The 17,447-nt window shown below is 43.1% G+C and overlaps 1 protein-coding gene across 2 annotated transcripts in view; it reads right to left on the bottom strand.

Moving 5' to 3' along the window:
• The window catches only part of VPS8 (VPS8 subunit of CORVET complex), a 253,480-nt gene that overhangs the window by 201,296 nt on the left and 34,737 nt on the right, over window positions 1–17,447 (bottom strand). For both annotated transcript variants that reach the window (XM_039488831.1, XM_039488832.1), the window contains exons 9-13: window positions 8,836–8,903; window positions 7,668–7,821; window positions 7,487–7,546; window positions 6,547–6,654; window positions 1,284–1,364 (exon numbers count right to left, since the gene is read on the bottom strand). In XM_039488831.1, coding sequence (XP_039344765.1) covers window positions 1,284–1,364; window positions 6,547–6,654; window positions 7,487–7,546; window positions 7,668–7,821; window positions 8,836–8,903 — 471 coding nt within the window. The remainder of the gene's footprint in view (window positions 1–1,283; window positions 1,365–6,546; window positions 6,655–7,486; window positions 7,547–7,667; window positions 7,822–8,835; window positions 8,904–17,447) is intronic.

Genomic DNA, 17,447 nt, shown 5'->3' with positions numbered 1-17,447 from the left:
GGGCTCGTTGCAGGACTTGCAGGGTCTGAACTCCTGGGACTTAGGCATACCCCAAGTCTCCAAGGGAAGAACGCAGTCAGGTTGGAGGGGAAACGCCCACTCCTAACAGCTATCTGTTGTAACTACAGTAAACAACTTAAACTAAACTCAACTAGACTAGAGAATTCTAAAACTATACTAAACTGAAAAGTGAGGGAAAACAGGGAGAGCTTGCTAAGCAAGTCACCACAGTTCCAACAACCATCACTGGGGGGGGAGGGGGAGGGGGGGAAGAAGGAACTGAGGAGGCACTGGGTCGGCAGGGTCATATATTGAGCACCATGGAGGTGCCACTCCAGGAAGCTCCACGGCCGACCCAACAAGTGCTGCTAGGGGAAAAAAAATATTTCCATCGACTGCACGTGGCGCGCACGCACCTAATTGGAATTGATATGAGCAATCACTCGAAGAAGAATACGACGTTATTCTCAATCCCCTGAGTAAGATAAGGGACAAAAAGGCTTATTAGCATTAGTAAAAGGAGCATAGTAAACCCCTCCAAAGCTGGGAATTGAATTTAAGAGTCCTTCATCCAATTCCTATTAAAATTTATCCATTAGGCCATACTCCCAAACTGAAAAGGCTTTTCTGTTTGTTTTCAGAGTGCATCTATTTTTCAAGAAATTTCACTTGCTAGATTGGAGATTTAAAACTGCCAACAAACATGGCATTTCTGTATTTCATTGTTATATCCTTGGTGCTCTTTTTAAAGTGTTTTTAGGGTTTGTATGTACATTTTTGTGTTAAAAACATCAAACAGGAAGATGGTACATTAACAAAATATATGTATAACGGAAACCAATATGCTAGAGCTTCCCGACTTCTTCAGAGCCATTACCTAGTATCTGTTTATAAGGATTTAGAATCCGGCCAGTAAAATTTGGCCCCACGCTTAAAAAGGCTTCATTCACACACTTTATTCCCCAAGGATGCGAGTTCTTTAGTTTTCACACTTTACAGATTTGGACAGCCTATTTTCTTCACCACATAGCCACTATTTAACCATTTTTAAAACATGGGATTCTATGAAAAAGCTACAGAAAATAAATTAAATTTCAGTTTGTAAATTCCAAATCCAAATAGTCAATTTGCATGTACAAAAAGAGAGAGCTATGTTTGTTAGAATAAGTTTGTAGAGTGAAATTACAGCACCCTGAAGCTGAGTGATGTTGACATGCATTTAAAAACACAGCAGGCTATTTCCATCTGAGCAGAAAGAAAAACATTACTGAATCAATACTTACAGTAAAATTGATGAGGTCATAGTGCAGATGAAGTTGCTTTTGCTTAGTAACATGTATTGCACCTGAGTCATCTCTCTTCACCTGATGGAATTAGACAAGACAAACACTCAAACTTAGTGCTTTCTGGAACCCAAAACATGCCTTGAGAAAACAAGTTTTCTTCCACTGAGGAAGGAAGCCCAGTTCCAGGGTCTGCAAGTTTTCTCCAGTATCAGTGTTCTAGGTGCATGTGTTAACAGCATCATCACTGAGGTGGCTTTCTAAAATGGCCTTAAAATGGGGCATAAATTCCTTTTCTCATTAGAAGTCTCTGATTTTTCAGGGTCTCACTTCATAAAGTGTTAGTTTATGTCCTTTGTATTTTTAAAGGAACTTTGTTTAATTCCTGTTAAAATATATGAAAAGTGTCCAAATCTGGGCTCTGGCCAAAATTTGGCCATGGCAATCCAACTTTCCTTTGTGGGCTAACTGATACAGCAACATCCTGCAGCAACTTGACTGGAAATTCTCAACTTGCCCACACGTGCAGCTAAGCCATATTCATACTCCCAGCAACTGGAGTCAGCAACATGGATGAACTGCCATTGGAAGAGCTTGCCCAGCTTGTGCTTTCACTCCTATTTCAGGAAATAGGCAAAACATTCCTGAGACACTGGTGAACATTTCGGCAGCGTTTTCTGACCCATCGAAAGCACCTCTCAAAAGAAGGAGATGGACATGGCAGACTCTAACCTGCTGATGATGTTCATAACTCTTGCTATAGCTCCAGATTCCTCATATATAGACAGGTGCTTCTACAGCAGGGCCACAAGCACTGACTGGTAGGATCTCATCATCATGCGGACCTGAGATAACCAGAACTTTCACATGGAGAAGCAAGCATTCCTAGTGGTTTGTGATCAACTTGCTAGACCTTCCAGCTTCAGGACAAACACAGAAGAGAAGCCACTTCAGTTCAGAAGTGGGTTGCAATAGTCATCAGGAAGCTCATTACCCCAAATGCTACAGTTCTATGGCTAACCAGTTTGGTGTTGGCAAGTCAACTGTGGGGGAAGAGGTTTGTTTACGTCCACCACGTTTAGGTGCATCACAATCTTTCTGAAATAACTGCCAGTTTTGAGAGAATGGGCTTTTCAAACTGATCCCAAGTCATTAATGGGACTCATGTGCCCATAGTTTGCCCTCCTCAAGGAGCACATGAATGCATAAACTGCAAACAGTACTACTCCATCATCCTGCAGTTGCTGGTTGACCACAGAGGCAGATTCACAGACAACAGCATGGATTGTATTGGTAAAGTGCATCATGCCAGCGTTTCCTGCAGATCAAGACATTACCTTCATAGACAAGTGGCGACACTAATCCCACCAAATGACATTGTTATAAATGGAGTCACTGTCCCCACTGTTGTTCTAGGGGACCCCATATCCCCTTTTTTGCTCTGGCTTATGAAACCATACCCTGATGGCAGAGGTCCTAGCAAAAGTAGATTTAATTACACCCTTAGCAGATGCAGAATGGTGGCCTAATGTATGTTTGGCATACTGAAATCCAGTGGGCATCGTTCATAGAACCGTTTGGATGCCAATGTTACTAATACCATTCACATTACTGTGGCCTGCTGTGCATGCACAATGTCTCTGAGGAAAAAGGTGAGCCATTTTGTCAGGAGTGGACTCACGGCACTACTGTTATTGAACTAGTACACAGTCAGAAAGAGCACTTGTCATAACTGGAGCAAGATCCACATGTGCAATGGAAATCGGGGATGCTTTCTGTGCCCATATTATGGTTTGCATGGCCCCAACAGATGTATGAATGTTCATATTATTGATATAAGCATACAGTGATTGAGTACTACCTGAGGGACTGGCTGGGTCCCCCTTCACACTTTCTACCAGTGGTGATGGTTTTTATGAAGAATTTAAGCTCATGTGTATGACAGAATATATTACATTTTATAAGCTTTTATCTTTATTTTGTAAAACGGGCATATACTTCAACCCACCGATTACGGATTGCTATTTATGTAGTTCAGTTTTAGCAGTGGTTCTCAAACTTTTTTATTGATGACCCCTTTCACATAGCAAACCTCTGAGTGCAACCCGCCCCTTATAAATTAAAAACACTTTTATATATTTAACACCGTTATAAATGCTGGTGGCAATGCGGGGTTGGGTGGAGGTTGACAGCTCATGACCCCCCAAGTAATAACCTCACGACCCCCTGAGGGGTCCCAACCCCCAGTTTGAGAACCCCTGAGTTTTAGTAAAGGTAATAAACAGTCCTCACGACACCACACCTCTGTGCAAACAAGACACTGTTTTTACACATGCATTTAATAAAACATGACAGCCAGGCCAGCCACCAACAAAGGCAGAATTTGTTCTTTTTGACCCTGTTGATGTGTTTTGCACACACTTGCCATCGCTGCACTGGAGTGGAGGAATGAACAGGGAACATTTGCCCATTCCAGCAAGTGTTTATTCCTTGCGACACAGACCACCCAACTACAGAACCGTCCAAAGTGGGCTGCAGAACATAGTGTGGTGAGGACTCAGGGCAAGGAGCTGGAGTGGGAGGTGCAGGTGGAACTGAAGCCTGCACTCCTGCTGTCTTGAGCACAAGCTCCTCCTCAAACAGCTCTGACTGCTGTGCTCAAGCACAGCTCACAGTCCAGGAACTATGCTGCCAATCTCTCCTCATGCTCTGCAGTCTCTCTGTCCTTCAACCTGGCCTGCCTCCTTCTCCCATTGGTTCCAGAGTCGCCATTAATTATCAGCCTCCTCCTTGACGCTGTATGAGTATACACAATGCAAGACGCCTGATTGACTGTGGATGCCCCGCAGAGGCGGAAGGGCCTGCCAAGACAAATGAAAGAATAAATTATCTGAGTATGTCCAAAAAAATGCGACTTCCTCTGTAGCAAAAGTGGTTGTGGAATCTAAAAGATATAATCTGAGATTGTCTGAATCATTAGTTGTGTTATATTCTGGAGGAAAAAAGGTTCACAGATGCCCTTCAGATATTTGAGAGCTGTGCAGAGCAGAAAGCCATCAGACATTATCGTAAAGTCCAATTTACAAAATCAATTTATAATATTTCCATACCACTGGCCCCTTATGGTTGCAGGCAGAGGGACACTTGCTGTGGTTTGCTACCTATGGCTTTAGAATCTGTTTAGGCAGTCCACTTTCTGGAAGACATAGCAAAGGGATCTTTTGTTCCAGGCTACCAGGGGCAAGCCAGACGTGTCTGCTAAAAAGCTTTTCATGTGTATCATATACAAATCTATAAATGGAGGGGGCTAGTGGCCTATAGAGGAGGCCCTAAGAAGTATGCCCTGCTCTGAAATGTGACTAAAGTAACTCCTCGCTTAACATTGTAATTATGTTCCTGAAAAATGTGATTAAGTGAAACAATGTTAAGTGAATCAAATTTCCCCATAAGAATTAATGTAAATGGGTGGGAGAGGGGTGTTAGGTTCCAGGGAAATTTTTTTCACCAGACAAAAAAATATATATATAAAAATTTCACTATACACACACACACACACACACACTCTACAGTTTACAATTTGAACTGGCAGTTCAGGATGGTCTGGTGTGGCCAAATTGTACAGTGGGGCATACTTTCAGGGAAGGCAATATAAGGCCCTTAATTTTAACGCCCCAACACAAGTTTGTAACCTACGAGTATCTAGTAAAAATTCCATCATAACTCCTTGTTTAACTTTTGTTTTCACTTCCCAGGATCCATTTTGAATTCCATGTTGTGGGGGTGACTGTGGGTTAGGCCGTGGCATTGGTGTGCATTGTCTCCTTAGTGGATACATGCTGCAACACCTGGCTTGTAATAATCACTTCATTGGGTCATAAGCCAGAAATCCATCCCATGCATATATACTAACAAACCTGGAGGCAGAAACTTACCAAGTTCCAGTGTCACTTCTGCCTCTTCTTCTGGTTCCACTGCCTGCTGCTCCTCCAGCGCATCCTCAAACATTTCGTCAGAGTATGGACCCAGGACATGCTGTAGCTGCTCCAGCCACAAAGGCTCCTCGGGGACAGGCATGTGCAAAAAAAGTCACTTCCTGAGCTTGATCTGGTGGCACCTGTGGATCAGGGATCATAAAGGTGCCATCTCCACTTAGCGTATAATGTACCACTGTGTACTCAGTGCTTGGCACAGTTCCCAGCACCTGGCTGAATTCCTCAAAGAGGCAGGTAGACAGGGAGTTCCCAGAGATGCAGTTGTCATCCCTGACTTGGCGGTTATCAGTCTTGAGTTGCTTGATTCACACTCTGAACTGATCAGCTGTCTGGTGGACCACCAACATCGCAAGCTTCTCTGCAATTTCCTGGTAAGACATGATCATTTCTGGTACTCTTGATGATGTTGAATGTCTTGTTTTCCTTGCACCAGCGATTAACCAGAATCTGGCTGCATTCCCATGGTCAGCTAGCAGCACACTTGGTGTAGGGCTTAGTGCTGAACTACTTCCTTGTTGCTGGCCGTAACTAACACAGGAACTGGTTAAATGTGTTCTAAGCTCAACAGTCAGCACTGGAACAAATGGATGCTTCCAGTTTCTGGGTATCCAGTGGGTACTTAAGTGATAGAGAACCAATAAATACTGGCCCAGGACATTGTGAGAGAGCATTGGCAGACTCTCCAGATACGAGTCTGGGAGCCCAGGTTACAGCTGTGTCCACACAGCAAAAAGACAGGACTTGGCCCAAGTCCCACCACCTTGGCAGGACCTACAACTCAGATCCTGAGGGCTTAGTGATTCAAGTCAGAAATATTTGTGTGTGGATGGTAGGAGGGTTTGGGCTCAAACATGAGTCTAAGCCCAGGTTTACAATGCAATGTAGTCATACCTTAAGAACCAATCCAGCTCCTACTAACTTCATTGAGATTGGACAGGGCCCCAAATCAGGACAACTCAATAAAAATTGCTAAACTGAGGAAGAAGGTTCAGCATGTATCTAGAGAGAACATTTTTCAACTTTGTTATGTTAAACTACAAAAACACTTGATCTAGCCATCTTGGAGTTGGGGTACATTTATACAATGGCACTGTCTCAGTGTTCCCAAGCCACAAAAAAAAAAAAAACACAGAACACATCTTTCCCAATTCAAAAGTGAACTGCAGTGATTCACATGTAGGATTACATCATCATTGATCCAGAGTAAATTAAATTTCCATTCTAGAGGGGATTATCTAGAAAACAATAGGTAACAAGCAATTCAGACTTACCAAAAGAAAATGAACAACATCTCCTCGACAGAAAGCAAGCATGGGATTCACAGAGTTCTGTACAGCAACAAAATGCCACGCCAACAATGGGACACTAGAGGGATCCATCTAAACAGAGAGACAGAACAGCCTCTTTATAATACTGTGTACACAGAATTAGGTTGACACTCACTCTGACTTCATTGTGATATAAGAACGTGTCAGATGGAACTCTTGATACCAGTGGTCTCTGCTCCAGCACTTGAGAATCCATTTAGAAAGTCAGGAAAAGCAAACTTTTGGCATCAAAAAGATTGTAATTTCTCTGCAACATTGTCCAGAGAAGCATGGCATTCTCATGAACTGTGTACAAATTACTAGTAAAAATTACGTAAAAAAAGGAGTTAAGATGGAGAGTACATAGTAATTTATGGTAAAGTATGTTACAGGCAAGTTGTATTTATTCCAAAACTAAGAATTACATGATTGAGATCCAAACATGTTAAGGTATGAAAATGCACAATCAGGGCACTAACTCTGCCCGATAGTGACACCTTGTAATAACCATAGGGTTATGATTAAGATATTTCATTGCCTGTTGTCTCATTAAACTGATTTTAAAGAAGACTTATTAGAGTTCTTCCCCCTTATGGTGTCACCTACAGGTCATAATCAGCTTTATGTCCCATGCCATGGGAGCCACTACCTCAGGGAGGCATGACTGAGGAATTCCTATACCTCCGCTATCCCTGCCTGCAGGAGCCGCCAATAGAAGACATTGCATCTGAGGCAGAATTTAGGGCAGCCCTCAGAAACGCTGCCTCCTCTCTCAGTCCCTGTCCTGGTATGAATCAGGTCCATAGTCTCCTCTGCCATAATGCCCTCATATGGAGTTTATGGCACAAAGATTTAAGAGTGGTCTGTAACCTTAATCAAAAGGAAGCTATTTGTTCTTACTCACACGACCATAGGGAAAAGTCATCCACACCTTCAAAGATGGTTTCAAGCCAATGACTAGAATCTTTAGCCCAAAAAAAAGAAAAAAAAAAGTTACAAAAATAATGTAAGTCTATATTTTAGAATATTTTTCAATATCTTTCATTTTAATTTAGCACAGATAGATTATGTGAGAGGCAGAATACCTTAGTTAGGGAAGCCATTGCTAGTAGTGAGTACTGGGTGATAGGATGATCTCTCAATTCAGTCTTTGCATGCAAGGGCTCAATACAGCAAACTTCTCCCTTGGAACCACTGAACAGACATCGAGACTCACACGTTCTCACACCCATAACTCTCCTGAAAACAAAGCAATCAACTTGATGAATACCTGGCCAGTGCCAAGAATGGGCCTGCCCAAGACTTAAAAAAAAAAAAATCCAAAACAATCTCAGGGCTGGTCTACACTACGAAATTAGGTAAATTTAGATGATTACTTTAAAAAAAAAAAATCTTTTCACAATGCCTGGTAAGAGTTAGGGATACTGCTTTTATGGCATTTCAAGGAGTATTGGAGATAGAGACAGGATGAGTCATTGGGATTCTGCTTTAAAAAGCATTTTAGCAGCTCCTGGCCCGTTACCAGAAGCTACCACTACCCCACCCCATGGTAACTTGTCAGGCCCTAATCCCATACTTCTGTCTCTGCCCACAGCTGCTGTGAGGTCCACTACTACACAAGTTATACACAAAGGAAGAAAGCTGCTGAGAACTACCTTGCAGCTACTGCCAATGAAAAAGTTAGGAGAACTAGGTCTGAAGATTAAGAGTTGCACTGCGGGGGGGAGGGGGGCAACTTTGGGGCAGCTGCCAGGAGTCCCTAAGGGAATGGTATTTCCCCCACAGCTGCAGTCAACTGTCTGCTCTAGTTCCCATATCACGCCCATCCAAATGTATCCAACTTTAATCAAAAGGCGTATTTTACTGCAATTGTAAGGCCAAATCTTAGATCCAACATATTGTCCAAGGTAGGGAGGAACCTGTTGAACTGTGCTACATTAGGATAAATACTCTCTCCCTGTGATCCCCAAATGTGGTCTTCCACACACACCTGTGTTGTGGGTAGGGAGGTCTTTAGTCAAAGAGATACATTGCTTAATGATCTAGGCAGAAAAGATTCCATGCTACTTCTGTTGTAGGGTTTGAAATAAAACTTTGTGCTATTATTTTATTAAGGTCCTGATCTATGAGTTTCTCACCATTTGGAAGATACCCTATTGGTTCAAAGGCTTTTTTAGCTCTAAAAACTTTGATTTATAAAATTAAGACTTCTCTCTACTGTCACTTTCCCACAAAACTTAGTTATTCTCTTACTTAAATGACAACTCAAACACGGAGCCTCCACTGTCGTTGCAAATTGCAAGTGTTGGGTCATCTGTAAACTGAACAGAGAATTAGATTATACCTTTTCTGTCTCAATTTTAAATCTAAAAAAGTCAAAGCTTTCAGCAGAAAAACCCCACGGCTGAGATTTTTTTTAAAAGAGTGGCAAGTATGTTAATACTGTTAATGAAACAGAAAAGCCACATTTAGCACATTATTTTTTGTGTTTACATATTCATACTGGAAAAAACCCTACAGTGAGATCTTTAACTTGCAGTCTGAACACAAAGTTATTTGCCATAAAATACAAACATTTAGCAGTTATAGTATTAGAATTTATTATGGCATTTGCAGTATTTTTATTCCAAGTATAAAAATACCATGGTAAAGTCAAATACTGTGCTACTGCAAGTGTCACTACTGTAATGGCACTAATTGTGAAGCTAACTCTTCCTAAATAGATTTAGTAATCAAAAGGAGACCACAAGCTCTAAGCTCTCTTATTTATCCCACAGTTTTATAATGTTAAGCAATATATGAATGAATAAATAATTCAATCAGGTCCAAAGCAAGTAACCAAGATTTCCCCCTACACACATATTTACTGCAGAAATCAAACTTTCTACATTACCACAAATAAAGATTTATTTAAAGAGAAAAGACCACAATTTCATAGGACCAACTCAGTGTAAGATGAACACCTGAGGGGGAAAGAAGGAAATATGGTTAAAGTGTTCTAGCTTTATCCTATGCTCTGTTATCACAAAGAAGTCTTGATGAGAACTGTGATGGAAGAGTCCAACTGAGCTTTGCCTTCATAAAACACCACCCTTCAGGACATATGTATTTTCTTTTGGAACTACCTATATACAGTTTAATTGTCTTTAAAGTTGTAAGTGGAATAATATAAAAAGATCCAAAGCTGTGAGTTAGCATGACATGGCTGATATTACATTTCGCACGAAATGAGGAAAATAAATCCCATCAGTAAATACACAAAGTGAATCTGTGTGCCACCATTTTATTATAAACAATAGAGGGGTCCCAGGTTAATTTAATCCCCATGGTGATAAAGTTGTAAATTTAAATATTTTAAGACAGAGAAAATACTAAGTTGGCCATTGCCCAGGACTGTAAATCACAAGAGATAACCTGGTTTCAAGTATCATGTCTCAGTCAAAATTGTAATATTTCTTTTTGCCCTGGACAGAAGACCGTTCTCAGGTGTGAGCAAAGAGAGTGCCAGACGGCGTAATGGATCTTCCAACACCACTGTGTCTCGTAGTCTTTGGAGAGTCAGAAAGTTAAGGAAGTCTCCTCCCTTTATCAGGCGCCTTGCTATTCTTCCCCACTTGATTTTCTTAAATGAGTGAAGGGGAGGGTGAAATCTGCTTTAGCCTGGGAGAGAAGAGACTATCTTCCCTTTGGTTTAATCCTATACTTTTTCAAGCTGATTTTCCAATTGCTCTTACCACTCTTTCAGGTACTATTTCAAGCGTGTCTGGAGAACCCTGTCTTCCCAGTTTTCAAGCTTGTCTCCTTTGCGGGCCTTCCCTAGAGAGGAACCAGCCATGGAGGACAAGGGATACAACTTGCAATATCTGCTGAAAAACGTGTTCTGGTTTTATCTTATGCAACAGAGTGGAGAATTGGGCCCCAAATCTTTTCAGGCAAGCTGCGCTAAGGCTAAAGGAGTGGAAACGGAGGAGGAGAGGGGCTCTGTGCACCAGCTTGCACTGCAAATACTGCTATATACATTAAACAATCTTCACCTCTGAATGGATGAGATGGCACCCGCCCCACTCTGCTTAATCTATAATAATTATATTGCAGCTTCTTTCACAATTGAGCAAAACTGGCAACTCTTCGCCTCACCTCACCTCCCTCTCCCCTCGCTCAGGATTATCAGGAGGGAAAAATCCCTCAGGGAGGAAATGTGGCCTTTTCTTGGGGACAGAGCGATGACAAAGAATGGAAGGAGAAGATTCCCCAAGATGGCATTCCTCTTTGCTGTGAGATAAGGAAAGTTAGGCAGAAGGAGAGATTGTTTACCTTGTACAGTAAATGGAATTCTTAGAGATGTCTGCCCCTGCTCCCCACCCCCACCCCCATCAGCAGCTCAGCGCTGCCACAGCAGCACTTTAAGGATGGTCCTTTGCCACAGCAGCACTTGGAGGATCCTTGCTGCCCTTCCCCCCCCCGTCGGCAGCAAAGACGGACAACACGTTTCTGCTCTGCACTTCCTGTTGATTTCTATGTCAGAGAGTTAGTGAGCAAATCTGTAGCGCTACATAACACGCGGTACAGGAACCTGCTAACGAGTCTTGCATGTTAAATAGGTAGCACTGGGAGGCATGGCACTACTGTCCATTAAGCAGATTTGTGCGTAAACGGGTCTATACTGTATCCTCTTTACACTGATCAGGGTTAGGGTGGAAAAACTGGAATATGAATAGTCTGATTAATATGAAAATCCAAGGTGACCTTTGGTAAGAACCAGGGCTGTGGTCAGAAGGATACTTTGTCTTTAAAGAATGCAGGAGAGTGTGTGTATGGAGGTTGTGGGGGGTCCAGTCATTAAAGCCCCTAACTTGTCAACTCTCCAAGCACAGGCGATGTCCATGAAGATGGCTTTCTTGATGGCTAGGTGTAAAGTCAAAGATGTGGCCACAGGTTCAAAGAGAGGCTTCATCGGAGAGTAAGGACTAAGGTCAAATCCTAGGTTCAGGAGAGTTTCCTGATGCATAGCAACAGGCTAAATAAAACCCTTTAATGAATCTCAAGTAGCAGGATGAGCAAACACGGAAGGTTATGTTGCAGCTATGGTGGTTATAACTGGTTTTAGCAAGTTTTTTTGGATGAGTGTTTTTAAGAATTGTGAATGTTTTCTTATAATCCTATCTACATTCATCTTATGGGAGGGATACATTTAAATAATGTGTAATGTAAAGAACCAATGTGGAAGTGGCAAAAATGTGAATACGGTAATGGGAAGGTTTGATCTTAATTAGTGTTCTAATGAATTATAACAGGAGTAGTTTTGTTAAAATTGGAGAGAGTTCCAATTAATATCAAAAGAGTACCATTAGGTTTCAGGACTATAAGACTGTACCTCTTTCTGTTGTCAGTGGACTGATCAACTACTGTTTGTTTAATTAACTAATTTTTCTTTTGAATAAAGTTTGGGTTTATCACTCATAAGAATGGCCATAGTGGGTCAGACCAATGATCCATCTAGCCCAGTATCCTGTCTTCCGACAGTGACCAATGCCAGGTGCTCAAAGTGTCACCTAGTGGTCCTCTACTAAATAAGTTTTCTGTAATCAATCTAGAGACTTGACTCTGAAAACTAAGTTGGGTTTTATTGCATCCTTATCCTTAATTTAGTATTAATTGGGAACATTTCAACACAACAATTACAAAGGGCTACAGTGATGACTGTGGTAGAACATCTGAGGTGCATATTTGAGTGATCAGAACCCCAAATTTATTTAAATCTGTTTGGTGAGAACTGGTAAAGAAGGAATTTCTTAGACAGCAAATTGACTTTTCACTTCCATCAAAATGCTTGTCAAAAATTCAGTACACAGCCACAATCATTTGGCACAAACTGGATTTGTTTAGCAAACAGCTCAGCTTTCTTATCAGTCCTTCACATCTTTACTTTCCTCTGCTGGGCACAGTGAGAAAGAGAATCTTAGGGTATGTCTACACTACAAAATAAGGTCAATTTAATAAAGTTGATTTTTTAGAAAATTGATTTGATACAGTCGATTGTGAGTATCCCCACTAAGCAGATTAAGTCGACGGTGTGCATCCACAGTACCAAGGCTAGCATTGACTTTCGGAGTGTAGCACTGTGGTAGCTATCCCACAGTACCTGCAATCTCCGCCGCCCATTGGAATTCTGGGTTGAGCTCCCAATGCCTGATGGGGCAAAGGCATTGTTGAGGGTGGTTCTGGGTATGTCGTCAGGCCCCCATCCCTCAGTGAAAGCAATGGCAAAAATCGTTTCTCGCCTTTTTTCCTGGGTTACCCATGCAGATGACATACCACGGCAAGCATGGAGCCCGCTCAACTCACTGTCACCATATGTCTCCTGGTGCTGCTGGCAGACGTGGTACTGCAGTACTACACAGCAGCATCCCCTTGCCTTGCGGATAGCAGACGGTACAATACGACTGCTAGCCGTCGTCATCGTCCCATGGGTGCTCCTGGCCGGCCTCGGTGAGGTCGGTCAAGGGCGCCTGGACAAAAATGGGAATGACTCCAGGTCATTCTCTTCTTTAAGTTTTGTCTAATGGAGATTCAGTCCTGCCTGGAATATCATGCCAGCTGGAGGCTTCTGCCTCAGGCTGCTCTCCCAGCTGGCAGAACCGCGCAGTCACACCTACCCCAGCCTAACCCTTGCTCCCATGGGTCATGAAGCCTGGACAGTAGTAAGGAGCAGTTCAACTATAGGCTGAGCAACTGCATAATGGTGGTAGAATGTGCCTTTGGATGTTTAAAAGCTCGTTGGCGCAGTTTACTGACTCAGACCTCAGCAAAACCAATATTCCCATCGTTATTACTGCTTGCTGTGTGCTCCACAATATCTGTGAAAGTAAGGGGGAGACATTTATGGCAGGGTGGGAGGTTGAGGCAAATCACCCGGCTGCTGATTACGCGCAGCCAGATACCAGGGCAGTTAGAAGAGCACAGCAGGGCACACTGTGCATCAGAGAAGCTTTGAAAACCAGTTTCATAACTGGCCAGGCTACGGTGTGAAAGTTCTGTTTCTTTCTCCTTAATGAAAACCCGCCCCCTTGGTTCACTCTACTTCCCTGTAAGCCAACTGCCCTCCCCTGCCCCCTTTGATCTCCACTTGCAGAGGCAATAAAGTCATTGTTTCAAATTCATGCATTCTTTATTAATTCATCACAGAAATGGGGGAATAACTGCGAAGGTAGCCCAGGAGGGGTGGGGGAGGAGGGAAGCACAGGGGTGGAGTAGTTGTACGGGCACCCCCTAGAATGGCATGCAGCTCATCATAGAAGCGGCATGTCTGGGGCACCGACCCGGAGCAGCCGTTTGCCTCTCTGGTAGGCTTCATGCAGCACTGATGCGGGTCCGTTATAACCTCGGTCCTTCATGCCCTTGGTGATTTTTTCAAATATTCTGGCATTTCATCTTTTGGAATGGAGTTTGGATAGGACAGATTAGTCTCCCCATACAGCAATCAGATGCAGTACCTCCCATTCGGTCCATGCTGGAGCTCTTTTGCGATTCTGGGACTCCATGGTCACCTGTGCTGATGAGTTCTGCATTGTCACCTGTGCTGATCAGCTTGCTACGCTGGCTAAACAGGAAATGAAATTCAAAAGTTCGCGGGGCTTTTCCTGTCTACCTGGCCAGTGCATCTGAGTTGAGAGTGCTGTCCAGAGCAGTCACAATGGAGCACTCTGGGATAGCTCCCGGAGGCCAATACCGTTGAATTGCGTCCACACTACCCCAAATTCAACCCAGCAGGGTTGAGTTCAGCGCTAATCCCCTTGTCAGGGAGGAGTACAGAAATCAATTTTAAGAACCCTTTATGTCGACAAAAATGGCTTCATAGTGTGGGGCTGCCAAACCCAATGATAGCACATCGGCCTTCTACTCTGGTGCCAAAGATGTGGGGGTAATTGATAGTGCTTTTGCCCCAACCTGATGTCTGAAAAGTGATTCGTTATCTACCTAATTTTCAACCTGTAGGGGAGGTTAAGGACTCCCCAATGGTGCCCCATTCTGGTAACAAAAGGGGTGTTCTGGGAAACTGACAGTACTTCTTCTCGCCACCTAAAATTGATTCCAGTCCAGGATGATTGGAAAACCCCAATATGGGTATTGGAAGGTGATTAAGCACCTACCCTCTGATTCCCTTCTCCCAGGAAAAACATTGAGAGAGAAAACACTAAAGTTTCAGTATGTCTAGGTTCCAGATGGAGGAAACATCCCTTTGTAGTTTTGTTTTGGGTTTTTGTGTGTGTTTTTTTTAGTCCTATGTTACCAGTCTTTGGAGAGAGGTCTAAATATCAGTGGATGTTGCAGACCAGCTAGATTCTGTTGTCTCTGATCAAGCATGGTAAGATTACATGTCAGCATCAAATATATTAGTAGTCATTATTTTAATGTGACTAAGAAATGGAAGGAAAGAGCTTTGTCACAGAGATAAAGTTGAGGATCTTGGGACAGAGTTTGAGTGGGAGTTCTGTTGGGGGAGAAGCAAGTAGGCAAGCCCCTGTTCCTTATGGGCAATGAGTGAGTTTTTGTGTGTTTTTTCTTTTTTCAGTTTGCAGAGACTGATGGGGGCAGTGTGCTGTGAGAGAAGTGGAACCCTGATTAGGGGGCAGGATTTCCCTGTTTAGGGGGCATATAAAGGCAGTGAAGGAGCTAGCCAGTGGCATACAGATGAAAACAGGGGACATTAGTGGGAGTTTCTGAGTGGAGTTTGGGGGAGGAGAGATGTGGTGTTCTGGTTTTGGTTTGGTTATTTTGTTCTTTTCTTGACAGAAGCTTAGGCAATGACAGATACAGAAGGAGCAGTGGTAGTAACACAAGGGATGGAAGAGACAATGAAAATGACCAGGTGTGGAAGCTACAGGATGTATATTATCCTGGAATGGGTACCGACAAGAACTTAGTTTGTATGAAGTGCCCCCTGGTAGAGCACATGGAAGAGAAGATCCAAGGTTTGGAGATGCAGGTGGAAACTATAGTTGAATTTCGAAGAGGATTCAAGCAAATGATGGAGGAAAGGCAAGACTCTCAGATGCAAGGTGCACTAAAGAACTGTGAGTGTAGACTGCTGGGTGAGGAAAGTGGCCAGTGGAAGCATGACTATGAGAACCAGACAGAGGAAAAAGATCAGAGACTGAAGGAGAAATAGAGCTCAGGAACAGGTTTGCTGAGTTGGAAAATGAAGAAGGGGCACAGCAGGCAGTAACAGAAGGTAGGACAAGGAAGAAGAGAAGAGTGGCTAGTCTTACAAGAAGAGAGGAAGAGACAATGGAGATAGCCAGAGTTCAGAGCCCCAAGAGGATACAGAATGACCTGCAGAAGACTGCAAGGGAGAACAAAAGACCAGGGGACTTGCAGCCAGAAAGAACAGGAGGAAGGCCAGAGAATCACACCAACACCAGGAAGAGCTAGGTCTACGTGATTGGTGACTCCCTACTAAGAAGGGCAGACAGGCCTGTTACTAGAGCTGATCCAGAAAACAGAAAGGTGTGCTGTCTGCCAGGAGCTAAGATACAGTATGTGGACCCAAAGCTGAAAAAAATCCTAATGGAGCAGAAAGAATCCACTGATTGTCCTTCACATGGGAACAAATGATACTGCTAGATTCTTACTTGGATGCTGATGGGGAGCTGTGGTCACTTGAAGAATGTTATCCAGCCCTGGTTCAGGGTTGGAGGGAAATTTCCATCATAAGGAGATGAAGCTTTAGCTCTGTTTTTCCTGGAATAACTTTTGAATCTTGAGCAAATCTTGCACTTGGCTGCTACACAAAGTATTCATCAAGCAGCAAAGATGGTGCAAATGGCCATCAATAACTCAGATTGACTCCCAGCAAGCGAGGCAACACTTAAATCCTGGGGATTTGGGCATACCCCAAGGGGGGAAAAGCTCCTTCAGGGAAGGGGAGGGAACCTAAGAGCATCTAGAAACAGCTCAAAACTAAAACTATAACTATTTAAATAAAAACTGATTACCTAGTCCTAATAGACTAGTTTAACTAAAGATTAGGAAACTAAGAAGAAACAGATAACTAGCTATATTACTTGGCACCACTGAAATGTTCCATCTCAGGACATAGGTGGTTGAGAAGAAACTGAGGGTAGTTTGTTCACTGCAACCTCTATAAACCCCCAGTTGGGGCACGAGGAGAGCTACAGCGCACATGCAGAACAAAACAGGAACTGCTACCAAAAATCTCCAAAGGCATGTGGGAGCATCAATACCTGAAATGGAACACCCATAGGGCTATTACTTGAAGGAGAATACCTGATCTTTTCCCAAAGGAAGAGTGTGGAAATGGGAATTCCAGGTTTCATAGAGTCTGGGACTGAAGGGAACACTGGTCTTATCCTTGCAGATCTCACTGAAGATGCTTCCTCTTGGCTTGCTCCCTATTCTGAGTTTCCTACTTTTAAGCACCTGGGGGTAGGGTGGTGGCTCATCTGGGGAAACAGACTCCAGACTTAGAACCCTTTGTTTGTCAGCAGGGAACAATCAGGACAGAGCCCCAACAGCACTGCCTTCCAAAAAAGGCTCCTTTAGCTTCTTGCGCGCACTTCTTGAGCTTTAGTTCTTGCTCTTCATGTGCACCACCAAGGAGGCCGCGGCAGAAGTGAGGGCACGTCAGTAACATACTTACCTTGCTTTGCTAACTAAAGCTTTAACTTCTACAATTTAGTCAGCTAATCTGGTGTTCTTACAAGATGAATCCGATAAACCAAAGTTTCTCTCTCAGTCAGTTGCAAAACAAACCAAAGAACTTTTTGAGTCCCATTAGGATGCATCACTTCAAATTTGGGAGGAAATTCTACCTCAGTCCCAGATCTAACCTATCAATTATGAGA

This window comes from Mauremys reevesii, linkage group 9 (assembly GCF_016161935.1).
Source record: "Mauremys reevesii isolate NIE-2019 linkage group 9, ASM1616193v1, whole genome shotgun sequence".
NCBI lineage: Eukaryota > Metazoa > Chordata > Testudines > Geoemydidae > Mauremys > Mauremys reevesii.
The sequence above is the reverse complement of the archived record's forward strand: the minus strand, read 5'-3'. Positions and strand labels throughout refer to the sequence as shown.